Source organism: Perna viridis, chromosome 2 (genome assembly GCF_037379345.1).
Source record: "Perna viridis isolate PV_CMFRI_1.1 ecotype Kerala chromosome 2, ASM3737934v1, whole genome shotgun sequence".
NCBI classification, from domain to species: domain Eukaryota; kingdom Metazoa; phylum Mollusca; class Bivalvia; order Mytilida; family Mytilidae; genus Perna; species Perna viridis.
Window position 1 is genome coordinate 67,994,772 of NC_142446.1, and position 21,520 is coordinate 68,016,291.

The 21,520-nt window shown below is 33.6% G+C and overlaps 2 protein-coding genes across 3 annotated transcripts; one reads left to right on the plus strand and one right to left on the minus strand.

Moving 5' to 3' along the window:
• Positions 1–247: 247 nt before the first annotated feature.
• On the plus strand, positions 248–17,245 carry LOC148626639 (uncharacterized). Of its 2 annotated transcripts, none has more exons than XM_088570793.1 (7): positions 248–331; positions 2,730–2,819; positions 3,606–3,740; positions 4,957–5,100; positions 6,500–6,643; positions 8,679–10,682; positions 11,405–17,245. In XM_088570793.1, the coding sequence occupies exons 3-7, from the start codon at positions 3,641–3,643 to the stop codon at positions 11,572–11,574; spliced, it is 2,562 nt and encodes an 853-aa protein (XP_088426919.1). In that variant the 5' UTR covers positions 248–331; positions 2,730–2,819; positions 3,606–3,640; the 3' UTR covers positions 11,575–17,245. The 2 variants fall into 2 exon arrangements, with proteins under 2 accessions (XP_088426919.1, XP_088426920.1); XM_088570794.1 differs by lacking the exon at positions 248–331 and adding an exon at positions 350–403.
• Positions 17,246–18,604: 1,359 nt separating this feature from the next.
• On the minus strand, positions 18,605–21,418 carry LOC148626640 (tubulin beta-1 chain-like). The gene is made up of 2 exons (XM_088570796.1): positions 20,839–21,418; positions 18,605–19,511 (listed from the first exon to the last, which is right to left on the minus strand). Exons 1-2 carry the CDS (start codon positions 21,358–21,360, stop codon positions 18,690–18,692), a joined length of 1,344 nt encoding a protein of 447 aa, XP_088426922.1. The 5' UTR covers positions 21,361–21,418; the 3' UTR covers positions 18,605–18,689.
• Between the last annotated feature and the right edge of the window lie 102 nt (positions 21,419–21,520).

Consider the following 21,520-nt stretch of genomic DNA (forward strand, 5'->3'; position numbering starts at 1 on the left):
TACATTAGTTTTTAATTTATTGAATTTCAATCGCAGTTTATTCCAATTAATGCACTAGAAAAATCTAGATTACCATTGCAACATATTTTTTTTTCAAGTGTATTGTGTTATAAATAACAAAAATCTTATTTATTTTATTTTATTTTTTGTTTTCGTACTACTTGACATAGTGGTGCGTTGCACTAATAATTATTTTTGAATGTTTTAGCTAAACTATTATGTCGTAAAAGTTTTATTCGGAGTGTATTTAGACTTATCCTTGCGTCGAAGTATAAATCCGAAAAAAATCGTTCATAATTAGGTACGATATTGGAAAGGGTCACGAGATCAGGTAAAATAGTAATACTTATTGGATTGTGTTTGTATTGTTATTGCATGACAGTTCTTATTTATTTAATATAAAGTAATTTTCCTCTAACGACCTAAATCATGCTTGGATCGCCCTATAGTCCATGAATCTCATCTTTTTTTACTTTTAGATTTCTTTGGCTGTCGAGCTAAAATTATAAATGCTGCCAGATTAGGCACAAGTGTCACACAAATTCTATGAGACCATACAGTGCATGGCACAGGGGGAAAAAATTGGAAATCGTTGCACAGGAACGAAAAATATAATAATATGAAAACAACTAAAACCTGAAATGCTCCCGAAGATACTCATGGTCACCTCTCATGATTTTGTCATATGACATGTATTAATATGTATTTATATCAAACCTGTCAAGTCTCATACTTTAAAGCACAAAATCATGCTCGCAATCTTTGTCGTTTCACTAATTTTTTTAAAATTTTTCCTCCAAAAATAAAAAAGTCAGTTTTCCTTGTTTGAAACCAGAATCAGTTTTCATTCTGGCTTGTTCAGAGTACATTTGTATTTCACAACTGGTACCTTCTATTTTAATAGACCTGTAATCACAGGTCTATGCTGTTTTATAATGAAACCAGCCTCTAATCTTCTTATTATGCCTGTTTTTCACTCAGAGATGAGCAAAAATCACATTGAAATATTTTGAAAATAAAAAAATTTTAGAGCCTCTGGGGATAAACCCCACAGACCCCCTTTTCATTCCAAGATTCTTAAGACCCTTATACAGCTCTGTTTATATTGCCTTCCAATAATTTATGGAATAAATCCTCATGATATACCAGTACGAAATTTAAGAGTTACCATGATGCTACATGTATTTTTAAGCTACTGAATGAATGTGCAAACCAGATATTGATCCCTTTGTGGCCATATACATGTATATAGTGGATTCAGTTGATAATACAACCATTACAAAGGGAGATTACGAAGGGAACATATTTATAAGACAGATGAAACCTGAAACACTCCTTAAGAAACATACTTGTAGTTCATTCCTGACAGTTTAATCTTGGTCCAATTTTGCAAAGTCAAAAAAAAAATAATATGTCTGTTTCCTGCTACCCTACCTACCCTAGTTTTTTTTGTGTATACCATAAACATTTTATGGCTATTTTGGCTCAAACACTGTTAAATTCTAGACTTTCCTCATTAACTCAATGTAAAATGTTTTAAAAAAGTAAAATAATTGCTGGTTGCAGAAAACAAGACTATTATTTTTTGGGCCTGACTAATGTTCCATTCTAATTTGAGGTGCTTCAAAGGTCTTTGGACCACAGCCATGGTAAAACTTGGATAAACATTATGATGACCAATGTCATAGACATATACCAGTCCTATTACTGACATCAAAGATAAGTTTTACTCATTTTTACCAATGTCACACTAGAAGTTTGCTCCATAATAGTCACCCTGGGTAAAATAATGCCACATAAAGGGCCAGTCCATAGTAAAACAAGGATAAAATGGAGTTCTGATTTGTTACTTTTATATGGTGATGTCATGAAAACATGGTAGTTGAAGTAAACTCATATTCCAGAAAAAAAAGCTTGTAAAGGAGCCAAATATCTTTATATCTGCCAAACATGCTATTTTGATTTGTTTGTTACCAAACTTTCAAATGATTGGTAATGCATAATACAGTTATGGAGGAACAGATTTAAAAATTATAGAATTGACAAGTAAAAGTAAGGGAAATGACCCAGCTCATAGGTTTTCGTCAGAAATAAATGGTCCCATACATGTACAAATATACTGTACCTCAGATTGGTATTAATGAAATTACACCACAAGGTACCATAACACAAAAGAAAGGCTGAGATTGACCCCAGTTGTTTCTGGAATTGCACAGAAATAGGAATTAGGGGACAACAAGGGACCAGAAACAAGTATTTCCATGATATCTATACAATATCTTGACTATGAATAAATAGATCTTTATAAAATTGTATCACAGGGTTTCATACCACATAAGGAAAGCTTGGATTGATTTTTGGGGTTGTAAAGTTCTGGAACCCTTTTGGCTAAAAATGGGTCACTTTGGTTCTGGTAAAGTTCTTATCCTGTGTCAAATATTCAATAGGATAAAAAATTCAGCACTGTATCAAGCTATAGTTGTGTGTCCTTACTTGCCCAAATTGTTCATGATTAAATTCCCTCTGCAGTTGTATTAACTTTTTAAATAATTTCAGGTAAAAGAATATAATGAAATTTCCTGTTCTCTTTTATTTGTTTTCCAAAAATCAGAAGAACAAGCAAGTTAATTTACTGTAGCCTAATCCATTTATATAATTTATTCATGTACATGTATGTATTATGTAATGCTATGCACTTTAATATCTTCATATTTATATCTGTTTTGCAGGTAAACTGCCAAAAGTGATGATGGATATCATACTTCTTGTAAAAATACAAAATGAACAAAATATGAATTTACATCAGTTGAACATTAAAGGTGAGATGTTTACTAGAGTAAAGATGTGAAAATCAAAACCTTCATAGAAGAAAATTTGGTGTAAATGTATCATTTTTGTCGTACATACATGTAGTTGTCACATCATATCACCACATATTGGTAATTTTCATTAGTACCAGGAGGGAACATGTAACATTTCATAGCTCAAGAACCGAATATTATTTTGTACCATTTTTAAGTTAAGACGGGAAAGCATACATAACATACTGACAGTTGATAACAGAAAGATATCCATTACATGTACTTAACTGCACTGTCTCTGCATATTCATTTTAAACAAAGTATGCATAGCAGTACATGTTTCTTGCATGTATTTATAATTTCAGTTTTCTCTGCTTGATTTCCCAATTTTGGACAAAACTGTTGTAGATTGTAGGTTTAAATTAGTGTAGTATCAGTGTAGAGGGCTGGACTACTAGAGCAGTTACTGAGTTGTTGTCCTTGCCAGCTTAATTGCCAAAGGATTTTTTAAAAAGTATCATAAATCAGTCTGTTAACTGTCCTTGTAAATGTAGTAGAAACTAATCAATATCTTTTAGTGGATTTGGATGTACAGTAACTTGAACTTACTTAGTCATGATCAAACTGGAACTCTATGAATTTCTAAGGTAATGGGGCAAATGTCAGTGTCACAATGCAATTGCTTTGTCCTTGACCTTTGTTCTGCTCCTGATATTGTAATACTAAATTGGAGTAACTAAAGACTAACAACTTGGAAAAAAATTAACTTGGAAGTTTTAATTTCTTAGTGACTACATTTTGTAGGTTAGAGCATAGTGATTAGTGGGAGAAAAATCTAGATGAAGGACAAAGATGAATCGGAGAAGAAAGAAGACAGCCCTTTGTATGTTGAGTCTGACCTTCCTGTTGATAGAGGTTATGCTTGGGTTATTGTCCTTGGTGAGTAATTTTATGTGGTGTCCCCAAAAGTGTCTGACTGTCTGTCCTGACCAACAAAAAAATGTTCTGTCTTACAAATTGCATCATTAATTATAGAAAGCTTACCAGGTCTGGTAGAAAAAAACACCTGTATTTTAGGAATGTTTACAGTATTGTGTTCTGGTTGTAGATTGATTGATTGATTGTTTAATGCCCGAGCAGCAATATTTCAGCTATATTCAAGCGATGAACATGAAATGATGATTAAATGAAAATGGGATGGGACACATGGATAATGGGATCGTCAAATTTTGATTGCCACTGGAAATTTGGAGAGGTGTGTAGGGTTAGACAATTTAGCCTCTATGGTGGAGCCCTATGGTTCCTACTCCAGGAGAATATCACAACAGGGTTCTTTAACGTGCGAGGAATATGGCATCTTTCCCAACATGTTGCACCACTATGGTTTGTGGTCAGGTTTTCCTTATTATGGTCTGACAACCCCACCATGAAACATGCCAGGGTTACCCCATTGCACCACCTGGGGCACACAACCCAGTTGCTCTGTGGGCAGAGCACTCTAGCCCCTGGCCAGGGTTCTAAGCTTTATTTAATTGCCTTTTACGACAAGCTTAGCGCAGCTGTGGGCCTATTCTTTTGACACCCGGAACCGCACGGGGCTCTGGTTGTAGAATATGTGATTTTAATATAAGGTTAAGTTCTGATGATCTATAGAACAGAATTTGAATTACATCATAAGCTGTTCACATATTTTATTTACAATCCATTGATGACAGTTTGGTACACATACACAGTATAAACAGTTATTATGATAAGAAGGGAATGCCTCATTTGTAATATTTCAGCGAATGTTCAAATCAGAATTTTTTAAAATGACTGTTAAAAAATGGCTTAATGAAATTCTGATTGATTAGACAGTGGACCAGTCCCAGAATTGTAATTAACCAGTAGTCCTAAGACCGAGGCTGGTTAAAATGTTGGTTGGCATGTGAAAATTCTACTTACATCCCAGCAATGTCTATATAAGAATGATTGGGCCTGTAAATTATACTATGAATAATAGATTGGGGAATTTTCTCTATAAGTAGTAGGTCAGGCGGTTTACTCTATGAATAATAGGTCATGTTATGTATACTGCATCAACAAACAAAAACAGCACATGCACAAAGCAAATCCAGTTTATAGAGATCTTTCATGTAGATGTGTTTTATTCCAGCTGCCTCCATGATCCTCTTTCTGGTCCTTGGATCACTGAAATGTTTTGGAGTTTTCTATGTAGAGCTAGCCAGAAAGTACAATGTTAGCAGTAAAGAGATCCAGTCCATACAGTCACTCACTGGTTTCTTTTACCTTGGATTAGGTAGGTTGTTTTATTACTTGAAGTATGAGGAGTTGAACATAAATTGAAAGTCAATTGAGAGACAATTTTATCAATAATTGTACAAATTCTTTCATCTGCATTCACTGATTATGATCATTAAGGGGTCAGTTGGCAGTTATAAATATGCCCCAGGCTTTGGACTACATGTTAAACATAAAGATTGTGTTAATTCAGAAATACAGTCCCAGTATTGTGCAACTATTTGATGGATTGAATGAATGATTGTTATGCAGAATAAGGGATGATTGAGTCACAATAAGTTTAATTGGAAAAAATCTATTATGATTCCATATTAATTATTTCTTTGTATCAGTATTTAAAATTTTAATTCAACAATTTAGATCTTATTAAAAGCAAAATAATTAAATCCATGTTGAAAATTATGTCATTTAGTAAACATGTGTAAAAATTGAAACCCAAAACAAACCAATCCATGAATTATATTAACCAACCAGCAGCTATATGATTTTAATGGAAGCAATCACCGGTTTATATGGCCCAAAAAAAATGTCTGTTTCGGGTTTCCCGACTGACCCTAATACATTTTTTCTCCAATATTGACAAAATCAGTAATTTCCGGTATAATACGGACCATTTCCGGTAAAACCAAAAGTACATTAAAAACCAGGTCACAATAGTGTTTGAGTATGAGACTAATTTATATCATGTTAATCCAAGCGGAAATACAGTGTACTTATGTTTTGTTCAAAATTCGTACAAAAAATAAGTGTATTGTATTAAAAGACATGATTAATAGGTGTGTATGTTAAAAATTAAACTTTCTACTTAAAACCATACACTTTCATGACTTAAACATGATGCTATTTTACAAACGTAGGCTCAATTTTAGTCGAGAAAAATAAAATGAAAAAAAAAAATGAAAATGCCTACCGACCTGCCCTATTTTTGGGAGGAATGTAACCCGAAACAGACATATTTTTTTTTGGCCTAAGATTGATTTGACAGGCCAGTGACTGATGGGAAACTGAGTAGTGGAGACATCAGCAATATTACAACATTGTGGTGCGTTATCAGAATTCAAATATTATTTGAGTACAAATAGTTCCCTCTGTCATTCACAAAGTCTAAAAACATATTACTTACCTATGTATCAACAGTCAAAAATCATATCACTTACATATGTATGTATCACAGTCAAAACTCATATTACTGACATATGTATGTATCACAGTCAAAACTCATTACTTACATATGTATGTATCACAGTCAAAATTCATATTACTATCATATTACTTACATATGTATTTATAGTCATAAATCATATTACTTACATATGTATTAACAGTCAAAAATCATATCACTTGCATATGTATTAACAGTCAAAAATCATATTACTTTCAATTGTATGGCTTTTCAGGTCCAATAGCCAGTGCCTTGAGTTTTCGGTTTACAAACAGAGCTGTTATACTGGTTGGTGGTGTCCTCTCTGGAACTGGTTTTCTGCTCACTGCCTTTGCACCGTCTATAGGCTATTTTTATCTGACTTATGGATGCCTTACAGGTATTAATTGAGTACTGTGAAATTATCATGCATTGGGTAATAGTACTATTTATAGGTACAGTCGAACCTCGTTAACTCGAAGTCTAAAGGACCATGCAAAAATGTTCGAGTTATCCGAGGTTCGAGTAATCCGAGGTCGAGAATAAACCGGAAATACCAGTAGTTTGGTCCATGATTGTTTCTGTATTTACATCATTTGTTATGCTTGTACATGTACAAGTGCTTCACTTTACACGATATTCGTAATGTCATGCGTTTCATATTGGAATATATTTTTTTGTATTTATATAATGTTTGAAATACTGAATGGCAGCGAGTGTTGTAGTGAAATTTCCTTTTTATTTTTTTTCTATATCAAAAACATCATAGTTCATAACATGCTGCTTCGTTTGATTCACAATCAGGAGTATCGTCAAACCGTGTGCTCTACAATATTACGATAAAATTTCAGATTCACTAGTGAAACGAATGGAGTCCTGGAAATACTTTTACTATCGTCTATTTGATGTTTCATTAAATAGTCAGACACCCCTACAATTCATCTGTATTTAAAAAAAAATTCAAAATATCAAAATATCCGATATCACTGTTAGTGTACATTCCCACGTGTTATTAATAAAATTCGTTTCTTTTAACAACACGCGCAATTTCAAATTAATTAAATAAACAAATCAAACCATACATAGTATCAACAAATTAATTCTAATAGCCACACTAATTGTTGTGAAAACACTTTTCGATTATGGTTTGTAATAAAACAATCAGTTTTCCGACTAATTACTTGACTTCGAGACATCAGGGTGAATTAACCTCTTAGTCCTATCGAGGGGACTGATTGATTACCTCGAGTTATCCGAGGATTCGATTCATCCAAGTTCGAGTCATCCGAGGTAAAATTGTATTGGAGTAAGGGGAGTTTTGTTGGGACTTTGTAAGTAGTTCGAGTTTTCCAAGATTTCGACTAATCCGAGTTCGATACATCGAGGTTCGACTGTATTTGGCAACTGTAAGCTATAAGCTTACATATTTTATGTCTTTAGTAGTACGTTAGTTAGGTTATGATACAGTTTTTCTGTTTTATTTTGTAATTAGGATTAATGTTGCCTACATGAATTTGATTGATTGCCTTTACAATTTAGAAAATATTATACTCTACCATATTGTACTGAAAAGCTGTATTACACTATGCTTGCAGTTTATGAAAGACTCTTACAATATTTTTAAAAGATAAAAATCTAGACAGAAAATATTTGAAGTTTACTTCACTATGATAATGGCTTCTGGACATTACCTACTAATGTTAAAGTTAGGACAAACAGGAACATTTAATTGCTTTAAAAACAGGGGATTAAAGTAACGTTACTTTCAAATGTAGAAGGACCTGGATTTTTCCATGTTTCAAATCAAAGGTCTACTTGAGGAAAATCAAAGGTCCACAAAGAAGTCTCATTTAGAAGGGTCGATTGTTCAAGATCTATGTTAATGATTTTTAGAACAGAAACTGAGGGTTCAGGATCTAGGACCACCCTTAATTTGAACTTTAGTAAATTGTGCTACTGGTAACAAATTATTGGCAAGTTCAAAACAGACTTATACAGGTGAAACCTGTCTAAACCAAGCCCAGAATAATCCAAAACCTGTCTAAGCCAAGCCTTGAATAATCTAAACATCTGTCTAAACCAAGCCCAGAATAATCTAAACACATGTCTGAACCAAACCCAGAATAACCCAAACACCTGTCTAAACCAGACACTTTTTTAAGTCCCTTTATATCAATTTAAATGTATTTTGAACCTTGATAAACCAAACACCTGTCTAAACTGAACTAATTTTAAAAGTCAAAAAGTGGTTTGGTTTAGACAGGTATTACAGAAATAACTACACCTTAATATTTAGGAATTCCAGGAGACAAAAACCAGCTCCATCTACATGTAAGTAACAGTTTCTTTGTGAAGATGTTCATTCTTTGAAGGAAATACATAGGATGTAGCAAATGAATATATAGGAAATTAATTTTATTGTTTTTTTTTTCTAGGAATAGGATATGGTCTTGCATTTGGACCAAGTATCTTAAGCTTTGTTCATTACTTCCACAAAAGACGAGCATTAGCTAACGGGTTTGTTACTGCAGGAGGATGTCTCGGTGCGGTGGTACTCCCAATTCTAATGCGTTATCTTATGGACATTATGACCTTACAAGATTGTATGATGATATTTGGCGGGATTTTATACAACATCTGTGTGTTTGCTTGCCTATTGAGACCACATGAGAATTATCCAATCAAAAAAAGGTCAAGGAAACACAAAGTTGGTACCAGGTCTCAGCTCTCCGTGGATCAGCAGAGTATGATATTACTTGACGCTAGCGATCTTATTCAGTGTGATGATAAGAGTTGTAATTCTGTTGATGCTAGAAGTCAGAACAGTTTTATTTCTGAGGGTGATTACCTTCTGCGTAATGCTCAAAGAAGGATGAAACATGGAGGGAAAATGGCCAATGCTTCAGTTGTTAGCCTGAAATCTTTTAACCCTTCTGTGTGTACTTATCCTGAAAGTATGGCCAGATCAGTGTGCTCTGAAGACCAACAAAGTGTTGAAATCTGTTTGAAGGGAGAAAAACAATTGACAGCATCCATTATTAGTCTGAAATCTTTCGACCCATCAGTTTGTTCCAATCCTGAAAACCTTGCTAAGTCTGTATGCTCCGATGAGCGGCAGAATAATGAATTAGGAGATTCATTCAAGTATGACAATTCTCTGATGAATGCCTCAGTAATTAGTCTAAAATCTTTTGACCCTTCTGTGTGTTCCAATATTGAAGGATTGGCAAAATCAGGTTATTCTGAAGATATACAAAGTATAGGTGTGGCATCATTAGGTGACGGGAGTCGTAAACAGAGCTTAGGTCTGTCGTCTGTTGATTCAATATTGAAAGACTCCTCAACCAAATTAAACTGTGAATTGTCAGTCAATGAATCTCAAACTGAACATGATGGTAGCATCAGCAATGAATCCAAAGGTAAAAGTAATGATACAGACTTGAAGGAAAATTCTACTGCCAGCCAAGGTATTGAAGAAATAAATTCAATTGTTATTGATGACAATGAAATTACCAGTGAGCAAGAAAAAGGTAATGATTCTGACACAAATAGACTGCTGAAACATTCTAATGAAAATCAAAAACAGACAATACCTAAACATCCAAAAGGTAAACGTCGGCAATATTCCGCAGGGAGTAGTAGTCTCAAAGCTGTTTTATCGAATAGCAAATATAGAATTGAAGAGGAATCCAGAAACCAGGATGATAGTAAAAGTATGAATAGCTATAAAGCCGAGAGAGAATTTCTGCTCAGGAATATGTGGCTAAGAAAAGATAAGCAAAAACACCTGACAGCTTCGGTTGTCAGTCTTAAGTCCTATGACCCGTCACTTTGTGCTAGTTTAGGTGTCATTGCTGGAATATCAATGCAAAGTATACTACAGGACATTGATCGGCTTGATTCTTCGGCTAGAAAGTCAGATGCTTCGAAAGTTGTGAATAATAGTGCACAACTAAACATGCAATGCTGTAAAATTGATTGGACCTTATTTAGAAATCCCATTTTTCTTCTATATCTTGTGTTTATATTCTGTGAGTCATTAGGATATCTTAGTCTGTTCAATGTTTTACCTCCATTTGCGGAAGAAATTGGTGGAACAGATCGGCAAGGTGCCGTGATCATTTCAATAATAAGCATATCTGAACTATTTGGACGACTATTTTTTGGTTGGTTCACATACATGTTTCACAAATACCGAAAAGTTTCTTTCCTTATGGCTTCATTGTTGATGGGCCTAGGAATCGTTTTTACTCCAGACATGAGAGCATACCTTCATCTTGGAATTTTTTGTGGAATCTACGGTTTCTTCACCGGAGGATATAATGGTGTTTTATTCAGTACGCTTGTTAACAGTTTGGGACTAGAAGCATTTGCTCATGCATTTGGATTCATCACATTTTCAGCATCTGTGTCACTGCTGATAAATCCAGTTGAATCAGGTATATTATGATGAGAAATTCAAGCACAAAAAGTAGGGTTTTTTTATGCAGCAGTCAGATCAATAAAACTCCTTCAGGTGTACCTGGTTTTACATGTTTTAAATTCAATATCGTTTTGATTTTAGGCTTTGCCTATGAGGGATGGAGCTACTTGTATTTAAATAACACTTAAATTTATTAGGCCAACAAAATATTGTAGTCTTCTTTCCTGCTACCAGCAAGAAAAAACATGGTAGGTAGGTATGGAATTTTTTTTTTTTTTTTTTTCAAAACATTTTACATTGAGTTTAAGAGGAAACAATCTAGACTTTAATAGTGCTTATGCCAAAATGGCCATAAAATGTTTGGGCTAGGTAGGGTAGCAGGAAACATACGTTATTTTTTTTTGCCTTAATAATGAACTGTTATGTTATTGTTTTATCCCCGATGTCTCAACCAACACGACTTTCACAAGACTTCCTTTAACACATGATGTGTGGGAGCGTTAAAAATTCTAACAATCACTTCCTAACAGTATATGTCACTTCCAACAAAGATTTTGAGACATACGTTTTGACAGAGGATCTACATACATTTAATCAGAAACCTGTCTTAAATTTCAAAAACAAAACAGTTTTAGGAGAAAACTTTTACATTTATGACATGTCAGCATGTGGAATGACTTATATAAAATAGTTCTACCATGATTACAGTAATTATTTTTTAAATTTTATTTTTTTTAGGTTTGATCAAAGACTTGACAGATTCTTGGGAAAATGTCTTCAGAATTAATGGCTCTGTTGCCCTGTTTGGTTGTGTAACTTTATTGATTATCATGTTCTTAGAAAGGAAGAAAGTTTCTCCACCTCCAGAAATTGACGACTTTGAAATGGAAACCAACATTGAATTGTGAAGGCTATGAAAGATATGATTTATCAGGTGCTCCATCTTATATACAAAATGTATTGGTATGAAGAGGAAACATTTGAGAACAATAGCAGAGAAGGGAAAATCTTAGGGCAAGAACTATTTCGCATGAATCTCACTTTTGTTGTTAGTTCATTTCTTTGTTAAAGCATTAAGGAGGTAGACCTAGGGTAAGGGACACAGCCCCTACAAATCATTGAACATTTGTATTCAGCATTTTACTTCAATCTCATGCAAGCATCAAAGTAATTTGGACTGATTTCATTCTGTTTCAATTTAAAGCTTGAAAGGCTTTAGTGAAACTAATATGTTACAAATGTATCACTGATTTCAAGAGTTATGCCCCTTACCCTAGGTCTACCTCCTTCATATACTACAGTATACCAGTATTAGTATATTGACTTTTTTTAATGGGAGGGGGGTCATTTGAATTTAAAGCATTATTATTGAGAGATGAGGTGATCAAATTGATATGAAACTCTTTTTTTCTAAGCATTGTGTTCTATAAACTTTAAAATTCAGTATACAAAGCTGTCATTAAAATTGTTTTGTTTTATGTTTTACATTGAACTACATATAGATTTTAATTTGCAATATTGGAGATACCTGGAATGCATAAAAAAATTTTATGAACATTTTTAGGGCTTTCCATCAATTTACACTGTAGAAATGCACAAAACATATTCAGTAAGGAGTTTAATTTTTTTTCATGTTTTGAATGTTGGCTACATGAGTTTAATTTTTTTTCATATTTTGAATGTTGGCTACATGTAGCTTGTGTTTGGAAATGATTTTGCACATCAGAGTTGGCTAAATAATTTTAAGAGATGACAGGAAATGTAGGTAAAACTCAGTTTCTGATTGATGTACAGTACAGATAGAGGCATTAACGTGACTGAACACCTACCTAGTGATGTACAGTACAGATAGAGGCATAATATGATTGAACACCAACCTAGTGGTATACCACTTTTTACGGTGGTTCTCAATATATATTTTTTTTCTATAAGAGATTATTTCTTACTTTCATTTGTATTGTGAGTGGTAAGCATTTTAAGTGCCGAAAAAATATGGATATATCTTCAAAGACTAAAAAAGATAATTACTGCAACTCTTTAAGTGGTACACCATGTCGGTGATCAGTCACAGTATCTCTGTTTTTGTACTGTATTGTTTTGATGTTTATCCATCCATCCTTCTGTCAAGACAGCTTACAATAACTCAAAAAATGCTTTTTTTTAAATAATTGCCTCAAATAAGTTTCTTTGTCATAGAATAAATCTTTGAGAATGTGTAAGTTTCAAAAACAGATCAACATTCTCAATTGTGAAATTAATTTTTGCGAAAATAGATTTGTTTACCGTATTGCAATTTATTGGATTGAAACACCAAAAAAGGAATAATAGATGTACATGTATCACAGTTGTATATTATTCTTCATGCAAAGTTGTTTTGATGCAATTTGATATTTCACAGTGTATTGTTCAAAGATGACCTTTTTGTTTGTTCTCCATCTTTCTGGAGAAATCCCTGTTTGAATGTACAAAAATATATGGTACGTTTTGCAAATTTTTATTTTTGCAGTTGAACAAGGCTTCAAAATAATCAAAAAATAACTGTTTTAACCTCTAAATTATGTTTATTTATAATATCAAACAAAGCATCTAGTCATAATTCTTTGTTAATATATGAATGGCTTTTTTTAAAAAGGCATTTGTATATAAGTAAGTAAGAGTCTTTCATTAACTACCAGCATTCTTCAGATAGATATATCTTTTTGTTTATATCGTGTACCAGTATGTTGAGGTATTTCATTCAGAGAATTGGGTGTATTATTGAGTGAATTTTATTTTGTGTTTGTTTTTAACCTTCTTTAAGGGAATGGTTAAGGTCTTATGAAACTAGTTTATCCCCACCAGAGATTTCATTGTCCATAGTAAGGTGATCCTGGTCATAAATAAGTCTTTTTGTTGTTTTATTACTTTTATGTGTGACTTGTCAGCATTGAATTACTACGGGAGATTTATCAGGAAAAATTGAAGGTATTTTTTTTTTGACAGAGCTTTCTGTCTGCCATATCATTATTTATTTGCAGTGCATTTCAGTGGAATTATTATTTTAAAAATTCTACACTAATATGCAACCAAATTCTAGTGGTACATTATGAGGCAGGTGTGACCTGTAAGGGAATGAAGTCATACACTATAGTGATGTTATCAATAGTTATTAAGTTGGACGTTACCCTTTGGGCCAAATCATTCTATATTTTTGCACCATTGTAACTACTTAGCCATTTCTGCTGCACTTTATGAGAAAGGCTGAGTAGTTCCAGTTAGTGCTTGCTTTGCAAATCACTTCCTGTCTGACCGAAATTGGACCCTCAGTTATTCAAAGGTCATAGGTTAAATTTATAGTCTAGTCAGATTTTGTGTATCCAGCTCAGGAGACATTAGCTAACCATAAGAATGTATATATGAAATTTCAGGAGTTTCCTTGAGAATTCAGGAGAGCTAATGCCTATGCAATATGATGTCTTTGTGTACAGGGAAACCTGTCTGAAACAGATATCCTCTAAATTTATTCATATCAGCCTCAGTCTGATTGGGGTTTGGAGTTTTGGGGTTTCACTGTACAAATGTAACTTACAAGGTATTTAAAGCCTGAAATTTTCAGAATTAATATTTTTTTTATTTATACGTGTACTACATTTGAAAATTGATACTTTTTTATTTAAATTCCTTTTTTTTATGTGAATCTCAGCAATTATGTATTTCAACTGATTTACCAAGCTTTATTACTAAATTATTGTGATTTATTTTTGTCTGTATGTGTTACAGTAACTAATGCTTGGAAAGATTTTAATTAATTTTGTAAAATGTCTTAACAGAAAGAAGCTCCTTTTTTATTTTGTATTGTCTTCAGATTTTTCTTTGCTATGTTATTTATTGATATTTTGTGATAACACAAAATTGGGGACCAGAATATTCATGTTTTACAGTAAATCTGTTTGATTAAGGTTTATTTCAATTTTCTCAAATGACATTACGAAGTGTACAATATTTTCCTTAATATGTATATTTTAAGTTAGCATTATAGATAATTTTGTAACTACAAGTAATTAGTATATGTCATTGGGATTGTATGAGGGAGGGATGTAGGTGATTGTATGAGGGAGGGATGTAGGTGATTGTGTGGGGGAGAGGTGTCATTGATATAGGTGGTTAATTAAAAAATCTTCAGTTTTTATTGTAGTTTAAAATCTGAAGATAAAAAACTGTTGTCGTATTTCCTTACACTTTAAACTGTTTCCCTTCTTTAGCTGTTGTGTAGCTGAATTTGTAGGGAATTTAAAACCCAGCTTTTAAAATATGTTGTGGAAGGCATCATGATCTAATTATATGCTCTTCAATCTTGCATACAAATTATCTGTAAACTTAATAGTTTTAAATGCAAATTAGAGTAGTAAGCTACGAATTACTTGGAGTTGAATTTTACAAGTAGAGTGGCAGATTTAAGTAGTCTTCAGCTTTAATTATAATTTTGAATTGTCCCCCTTTCATTTTACTATAGACTCTATAAGCTCCAGAAGAAGGGATGTCATTTTTGTTACCCTATATTAAAATAACTTTTGACATATTGTGTAAGATCGTTTGTGTAACATATATAATTGGGATACAGTTAAGATTTATTGGAGTGGAGATAATGCTGACATAACTTTCACTAATCATAGATTAAATACCAATAAAATGTAGCATTAATGTGTTAATTTAAAAATTCACGTCTGTTTGTATTAGTAATAATTGGATAACATTACATCTAAGTATAGCATTGTTTGCCCAGCCCTTATTGCTCATACAATGTATTTATTTACATGTAGATTTACATTGCACAACTGTAGGACAACTTGTGCTGCATGTGTTTTTAATGTTGAAACTGTAAAGGAAATTAAGCTTATGAGGTGTCAATTTTCGTGGTTTTTGTAGTTAGGAATCACCAAGAATTCAAATTCACCGATTTATGTTCTTATGAAATTTGCAAATTTAAAAACCAACGAAATTTCAGCAGACCATGAAAATTGATATTCATGAATATAAGAACTTTCACAGTATGAGTGGTTCAATATACATGTATTTTGAAATGTCATACATTGATACTCAAGAAGTCAGTAAAGAACATGAAAGTACTGATTTATCTCCAGGAATGATTAATATGACTAGGCATTTCATTGTTGTCTCCCTTGACCATCTTGTTGAGATCCTTACAGAGTTTTTCCCCTTTATCATCTTGTCCAGATCCTTACAGAGTTTTTCCCCTTTAATATCATCCATTTATGTTGCCATAATATTAAGCTTTAATATACTTGTGTTTGAATCTCCAAATAAGCATTTATAATTATGACATATCATTTAACCTGTTGTGTTGATTTTTATACCTCAAAAGTGCTGAACATATTTGAATTATTGTGTGCCTTTATTGTGCCATTGTTTATAAGCCTGTCTTCAGAGTGAGTCATTAAGGTACAGGAGAATGTCTGTCTGTATATCTATCAACATATTTAACAATATATAACTACCACTTTGATTAATTTGATAAAAACATTTTTTTCTTCATGGATATAGAAGCTCCCCTTTGATTTTAATATATTTCATTTAATTTTGTTTTGTTTTGCTTTGTTTTTGGTTTTTTTTTTCAGAGTTTTCAAAATTTAACACCAAAAACAAGAGGGTAGGCAGTACATGTGCTTTTTAGCACAGCTGATTTTTTCCAAAGCTAATTGAGATTTATTTTTATTTTGCTGCATTAGGGAAGTTCAATATTTTACATAGTTAAACAATGAATACTTTGTTTTAAGGACAGCTTTTGCTATAACTTAATATTGCTGTAAAAAAAATGAATAAACAGAGCTTTTGCTATACCTTGAAATAGCTGCCCCCATAAAATAAAACAAGCCTAAATGTATTTACTATCTGTATTTTTGTATAAATGAATCTCTTTGGAAGTTAAGCTTTACATAATGAAAGGATCCATTTCTTTGTTGGAATCAGAAGATCTTTCATCATCCTGTCAAATGTCGTGTCCGAGATCAAGGTGAATAAACAAATTACAAATTCTTTTATACCTCTTTCCTTATTGATTAGTAATAAAAACACCTTCAGGATTTTGATTATTTCTATTATTAAATGGAAGGTTAGTTGAACTTCCAATAGCTGGTGATAACAGAGAAGGAAAACCAACAATTTTCTTCAATTGATTGCAATTAATTTTTTTTAAGTATAGTAAAACCTGTCTAAACCAAACCTCAAATAAAGTAGAAACCTGTCAGAATCAGATTTCATCTGAATTCCTTTCATTTCAGATTCAATATTTTTTTTAACTTTAATAAACTGAAATCCTTTCTAAACCAAACAAATCCTTCAGTTCCAATGGGGTAAAATTTAGCTAGGTTTCACTGTAGCGCTGTAAGATTTGCAGTATTTGAAGCATACAAGTCAATTCTCATGTGTTTGGGTGTATTGATGCATTTTTTTATTTTTTATTCCTACATTGTTCATGCTTTTATAATGTATTGTTATGTTGTATTTTGTTTGGTACTTATGTTGTTATTGAGATGTAGCATGTTTTAGTAGATATTTACAGTAATAAAAGTGCTTAAATAAGTTCTGTTTTTTTTCAGATGCTTTTATTTTCCATATGTCCTGCAGGAAATGAGTTCAAATTGAAGATGGCCTTGGATCTATGTTTTGGTTTAAACATAACATTTTTAAAAGCAAGAGTCAGTGCTACACAGGCAAAATTATTTCACATGATTTTCACCTGAATTGAGCAAATAAACTAAGTGACTGAGTTCACATGAAATTCGGGTGAATGGAGCCTTTACGTGAAATTCACACGAAATGTTCACATGAAATTCGTGTTAGTGAATTTGACATGAAAATCATGTTTATTTCATGCGAATTTCACATGAATTTCATGGGAAGCCCGATTAACATGAATTCACGTGAAAAATATTTACCTGTGTAAAGTTTTGCTTAAAGAGGTCCCAAAACAGTTTTTATTTACATAAAAGGAATAGTAAATTTATGGTTTTAGTAAATTTTTTAAAACAACAGATTGTTACAGATGGGTTTCTTATTATAAGTTGTTAGTCAAAGATAAATAATAAAATTATAAACTATGTGGTAATGTTATAAGCATCGTTTTGCTCTGAAGACCTTGTATTGCGATTACATGTACTACCCCTCCCCAACCAGTTGACCGTACATTTGTTATTGGAAAAGTCGTTTCACGCAATACTATAACAACCTGTTCTTATGTTTTTTTACTCGACGATCACTTGTCACAAGAAATGTAAAACCTGTCAAAGCCCTTCCATATAGACTTGTTGAATTACCGTATTTTCAAACCAACTCCATGCTTCATCCCTGGATATTATTCAAACATGTTCGGATGAATACATTCGCAGACGATCCAGAACTTCCTACATGAAAATTGCTCTGTATCATATTATTTGGGTAAGGACAAAATAATAGACTGTGTATTTCAATTACAGCGAATAATATAGTTTACTTCGGGGAATAGAGTTGGTCTTCTCTTGATCAATGACCATCACCTTGTGAACTACCTGAGGTAGTTAATTGTATAATTGATCAAGGGACCTTTTTATCAAACTTAAATTGAAATACGTAGGAAGCGATAGGGAGTTTAAATATTAGATTGCATTATATTTGGTTATGGTCATTTGATCAAATGAAGACCAACTATATTCCCCGAAGTTAACTATTTAATTTGCTATAATAATCTATCCTTGGCTCCGGTGCCCCTTCCCACAATTGCCACTCCTATCGTTTTTAATAGTATCATAAGTTCCATTAAGGTTATAGTTATTAAATTATGAAAAGAAACTGATGTCACGTACAAGTAGAAGACGGCATTATCTCGTGAATATGGGCTGCTTGATCTACGAGGAAGGACAAAATCGATGACAAGAACGACATCTTCCAATAATGAAACTCCAATAACCGGGCTGTCTTTATTTCAATATATGAATAGTAAAAAAAGAATATGTTACTACTAAAAGTCTTCTATATTAAACCCTGATCCTTAGTTAACCTCTGCTTCGACTTCATCATCATACTCCTCATCAATCTGATCTTCCACTGTAGCGTCTTGGTATTGTTGGTACTCAGAAATCAAATCATTCATGTTAGATTCGGCCTCTGTGAACTCCATCTCATCCATCCCCTCGCCTGTGTACCAGTGGAGGAAAGCTTTACGCCTAAACATGACGGTAAACTGCTCTCCGATACGTTTGAAAAGTTCTTGTATTGCAGTGCTATTGCCAATGAAAGTTGCAGACATTTTCAATCCCGCCGGTGGAATGTCGCAGACGGCTGTTTTCACATTGCATGGGATCCATTCCACAAAATAAGTACTATTTTTATTTTGTACATTGAGCATCTGTTCCTCAACTTCTTTCATCGACATTTTACCTCTGAAAATTGAAGCCACGGTAAGATAGCGGCCATGTCTTGGGTCACAGGCAGCCATCATGTTTTTGGCATTAAATATCTGCTGTGTTAACTCGGGTACCGTCAGTGCACAGTATGCCTGTGTTCCACGTGCTGTAAGGGGCGCGAAACCAGGCATAAAGAAGTGTAGACGAGGGAAGGGTACCATATTAACAGCAAGCTTTCTGAGGTCGGCATTTAGCTGCCCAGGAAATCTGAGACATGTCGTTACACCGGACATCGTCATGGAAACGAGATGATTCAAGTCTCCATATGACGGTGTCGACAATTTCAAAGTACGAAAGCAAATATCGTAGAGGGCCTCGTTGTCAATACAAAATGTCTCGTCAGTGTTCTCAACAAGTTGATGAACTGCTAATGTGGCGTTGTATGGCTCTACGACTACCTCAGAAACCTGAAAAATTAAAATTCAGTGTAATAGAGATGTTTGGACATTGGCACTACTATTATAAATATATAGAAACGTCTCAGAATGTGACGACTCTATTCACTACACTGCTCCATCGGATCAAATTGATACAGGGAAGATAAGTAAACGTATAGAAAGATCTGAAAAATTTCCAACGATATTAGAACTGTCAAATTTGCGATGCCTAGCTGGCCGAGTGGTCTAGGGCGCTGGACTTTGTGCAGGCGGTGTTGTCATAGATGTCACAGCAGTACGAGTTCGAGTTCCGCAAAGGGAAAGACCAAAAATTTGCATCGCAAATTTGACAGTTCTAACATCGTTGGGAATTTTTCAGACCTTTCTATACGTTTATATATCTTCCCTGTATCAATTTGATCCGATGGAGCAGTGTAGCAAATAGAGTCGTCACATTCTGAGACGTTTATATATAAACGTCTAAATATGTTTAACATCACCAGAAGATGGTTAAATTTAAATTGAATATTTCGGATAACTGATATCCTTCTTCAGCATAAAACTCACAAAACTTCACGAGCATAAAACTCACAAAGTTCAAGATCAAAACAGATTCAGAAGCTGAATCGCGTACGCTGTGGGTGATTGTACCTTTATCAAAGGCTCACATAAGCAACTGATAACTGATATATATATATAATTGCCACATTCATCCCAAACATGTGCTTAAGACGATATTTTGTTAAGTATCAGAGTTCAACTCTACTAAAGCTACAAAACTGAGTAAAATGTGTAAATGTATATATATGGTATTCCTGTATTTTGGTACGCTGGTACGCTTAAAGTCTTGTGGATTGTATGTGTAATTACATGTACAGTCACTATACTACGTCGGGTTGAGCCCCGCCTTTATTATAGCTTTGATTTCTTTGAATCGATATCCGGTCTTGGTTTTCTCTTTATATGGATGACAATGCACGAACAACACGTGTCGTAATTATATTAGCAACATATGTCACATGAATATTAAATTTATTCTTAATCTGCTCCTGCAGGTGAACACCTTTTTCTTTGCATAATTATAATGAAAGCTTATTTATACATGTGTTTTTTTTTCATTTAGTTTTTAACAATAATACCATATTTACATTCATACCAAAGAAAACACTGTCTTGAACACTTTCTGCTTAAGTTTTAGACTTTCTGTATGAACACAGAAATCATACAAACACGTGATTATCTTACTTTAAAATGCATAAGATGGTCGTGTCGTGTTACATTTCCTCATACATATTATTTATACATCTACTAACACACCTGTATGTGAAGGCCTATAATATGGAAAGATATAACTAACCTTAGGTGAGGGTACTACGGAGTACGTTTTCATGATTCTGTCTGGGTACTCCTCTCGGACCTTCCCTATGATGAGGGTCCCCATGCCAGACCCGGTACCTCCACCTATGGAATGAGTAAGCTGGAAACCCTGAAGACAATCGCAGTTCTCGGACTCTTTCCTGATAACGTCGAGCACCGATTCTACTAGCTCAGCACCCTCTGTATAATGTCCCTTAGCCCAGTTGTTTCCAGCTCCACTTTGACCGAAAACAAAATTATCTGGACGAAAGACCGCTCCGAAAGGGCCACATCGTACAGCATCCATTGTTCCCGGTTCCAAATCAACCAGACATGCCCTGGGAACGTACTTTCCTCCCATGGCCTCATTGTAGTAAACATCGATTCTCTCAAGTTGATTTGGATCGCTTTCATGGTAGGTCCCAGTAGCATCTATTCCATGCTCTTTTGATATCACCTCCCAAAATTTAGCTCCGATCTGGTTGCCGCATTGCCCGGCCTGAATATGGACTATTTCCCTCATGGTCGATGTGAAGCAAAGATCTTTCTCGTCGGCAGATATAAAACTATTGTACGACGAATATAGATTTTTGTATTTATATGAAGTAAGTAACAGGTTGCGACTAGATGACTAACATATGAATGTCCACAAGTACAAACTAACAGATATGTTAGTTATTCCA

Excerpts from the sequence above, each read along its gene's own strand:
- LOC148626640 (XM_088570796.1), bottom strand. The coding sequence starts at position 21,360 with ATGAGGGAAATAGTCCATATTCAGGCCGGGCAATGCGGCAACCAGATC. Across the intron at positions 19,512-20,838 it reads CCGTAGTACCCTCACCTAAG|GTTTCTGAGGTAGTCGTAGA; the intron begins GTTAGTTATATC and ends TTAATTTTTCAG.
- LOC148626639 (XM_088570793.1), top strand. The coding sequence starts at position 3,641 with ATGAAGGACAAAGATGAATCGGAGAAGAAAGAAGACAGCCCTTTGTAT. Across the intron at positions 3,741-4,956 it reads TGCTTGGGTTATTGTCCTTG|CTGCCTCCATGATCCTCTTT; the intron begins GTGAGTAATTTT and ends GTTTTATTCCAG. Across the intron at positions 5,101-6,499 it reads TTTCTTTTACCTTGGATTAG|GTCCAATAGCCAGTGCCTTG; the intron begins GTAGGTTGTTTT and ends ATGGCTTTTCAG.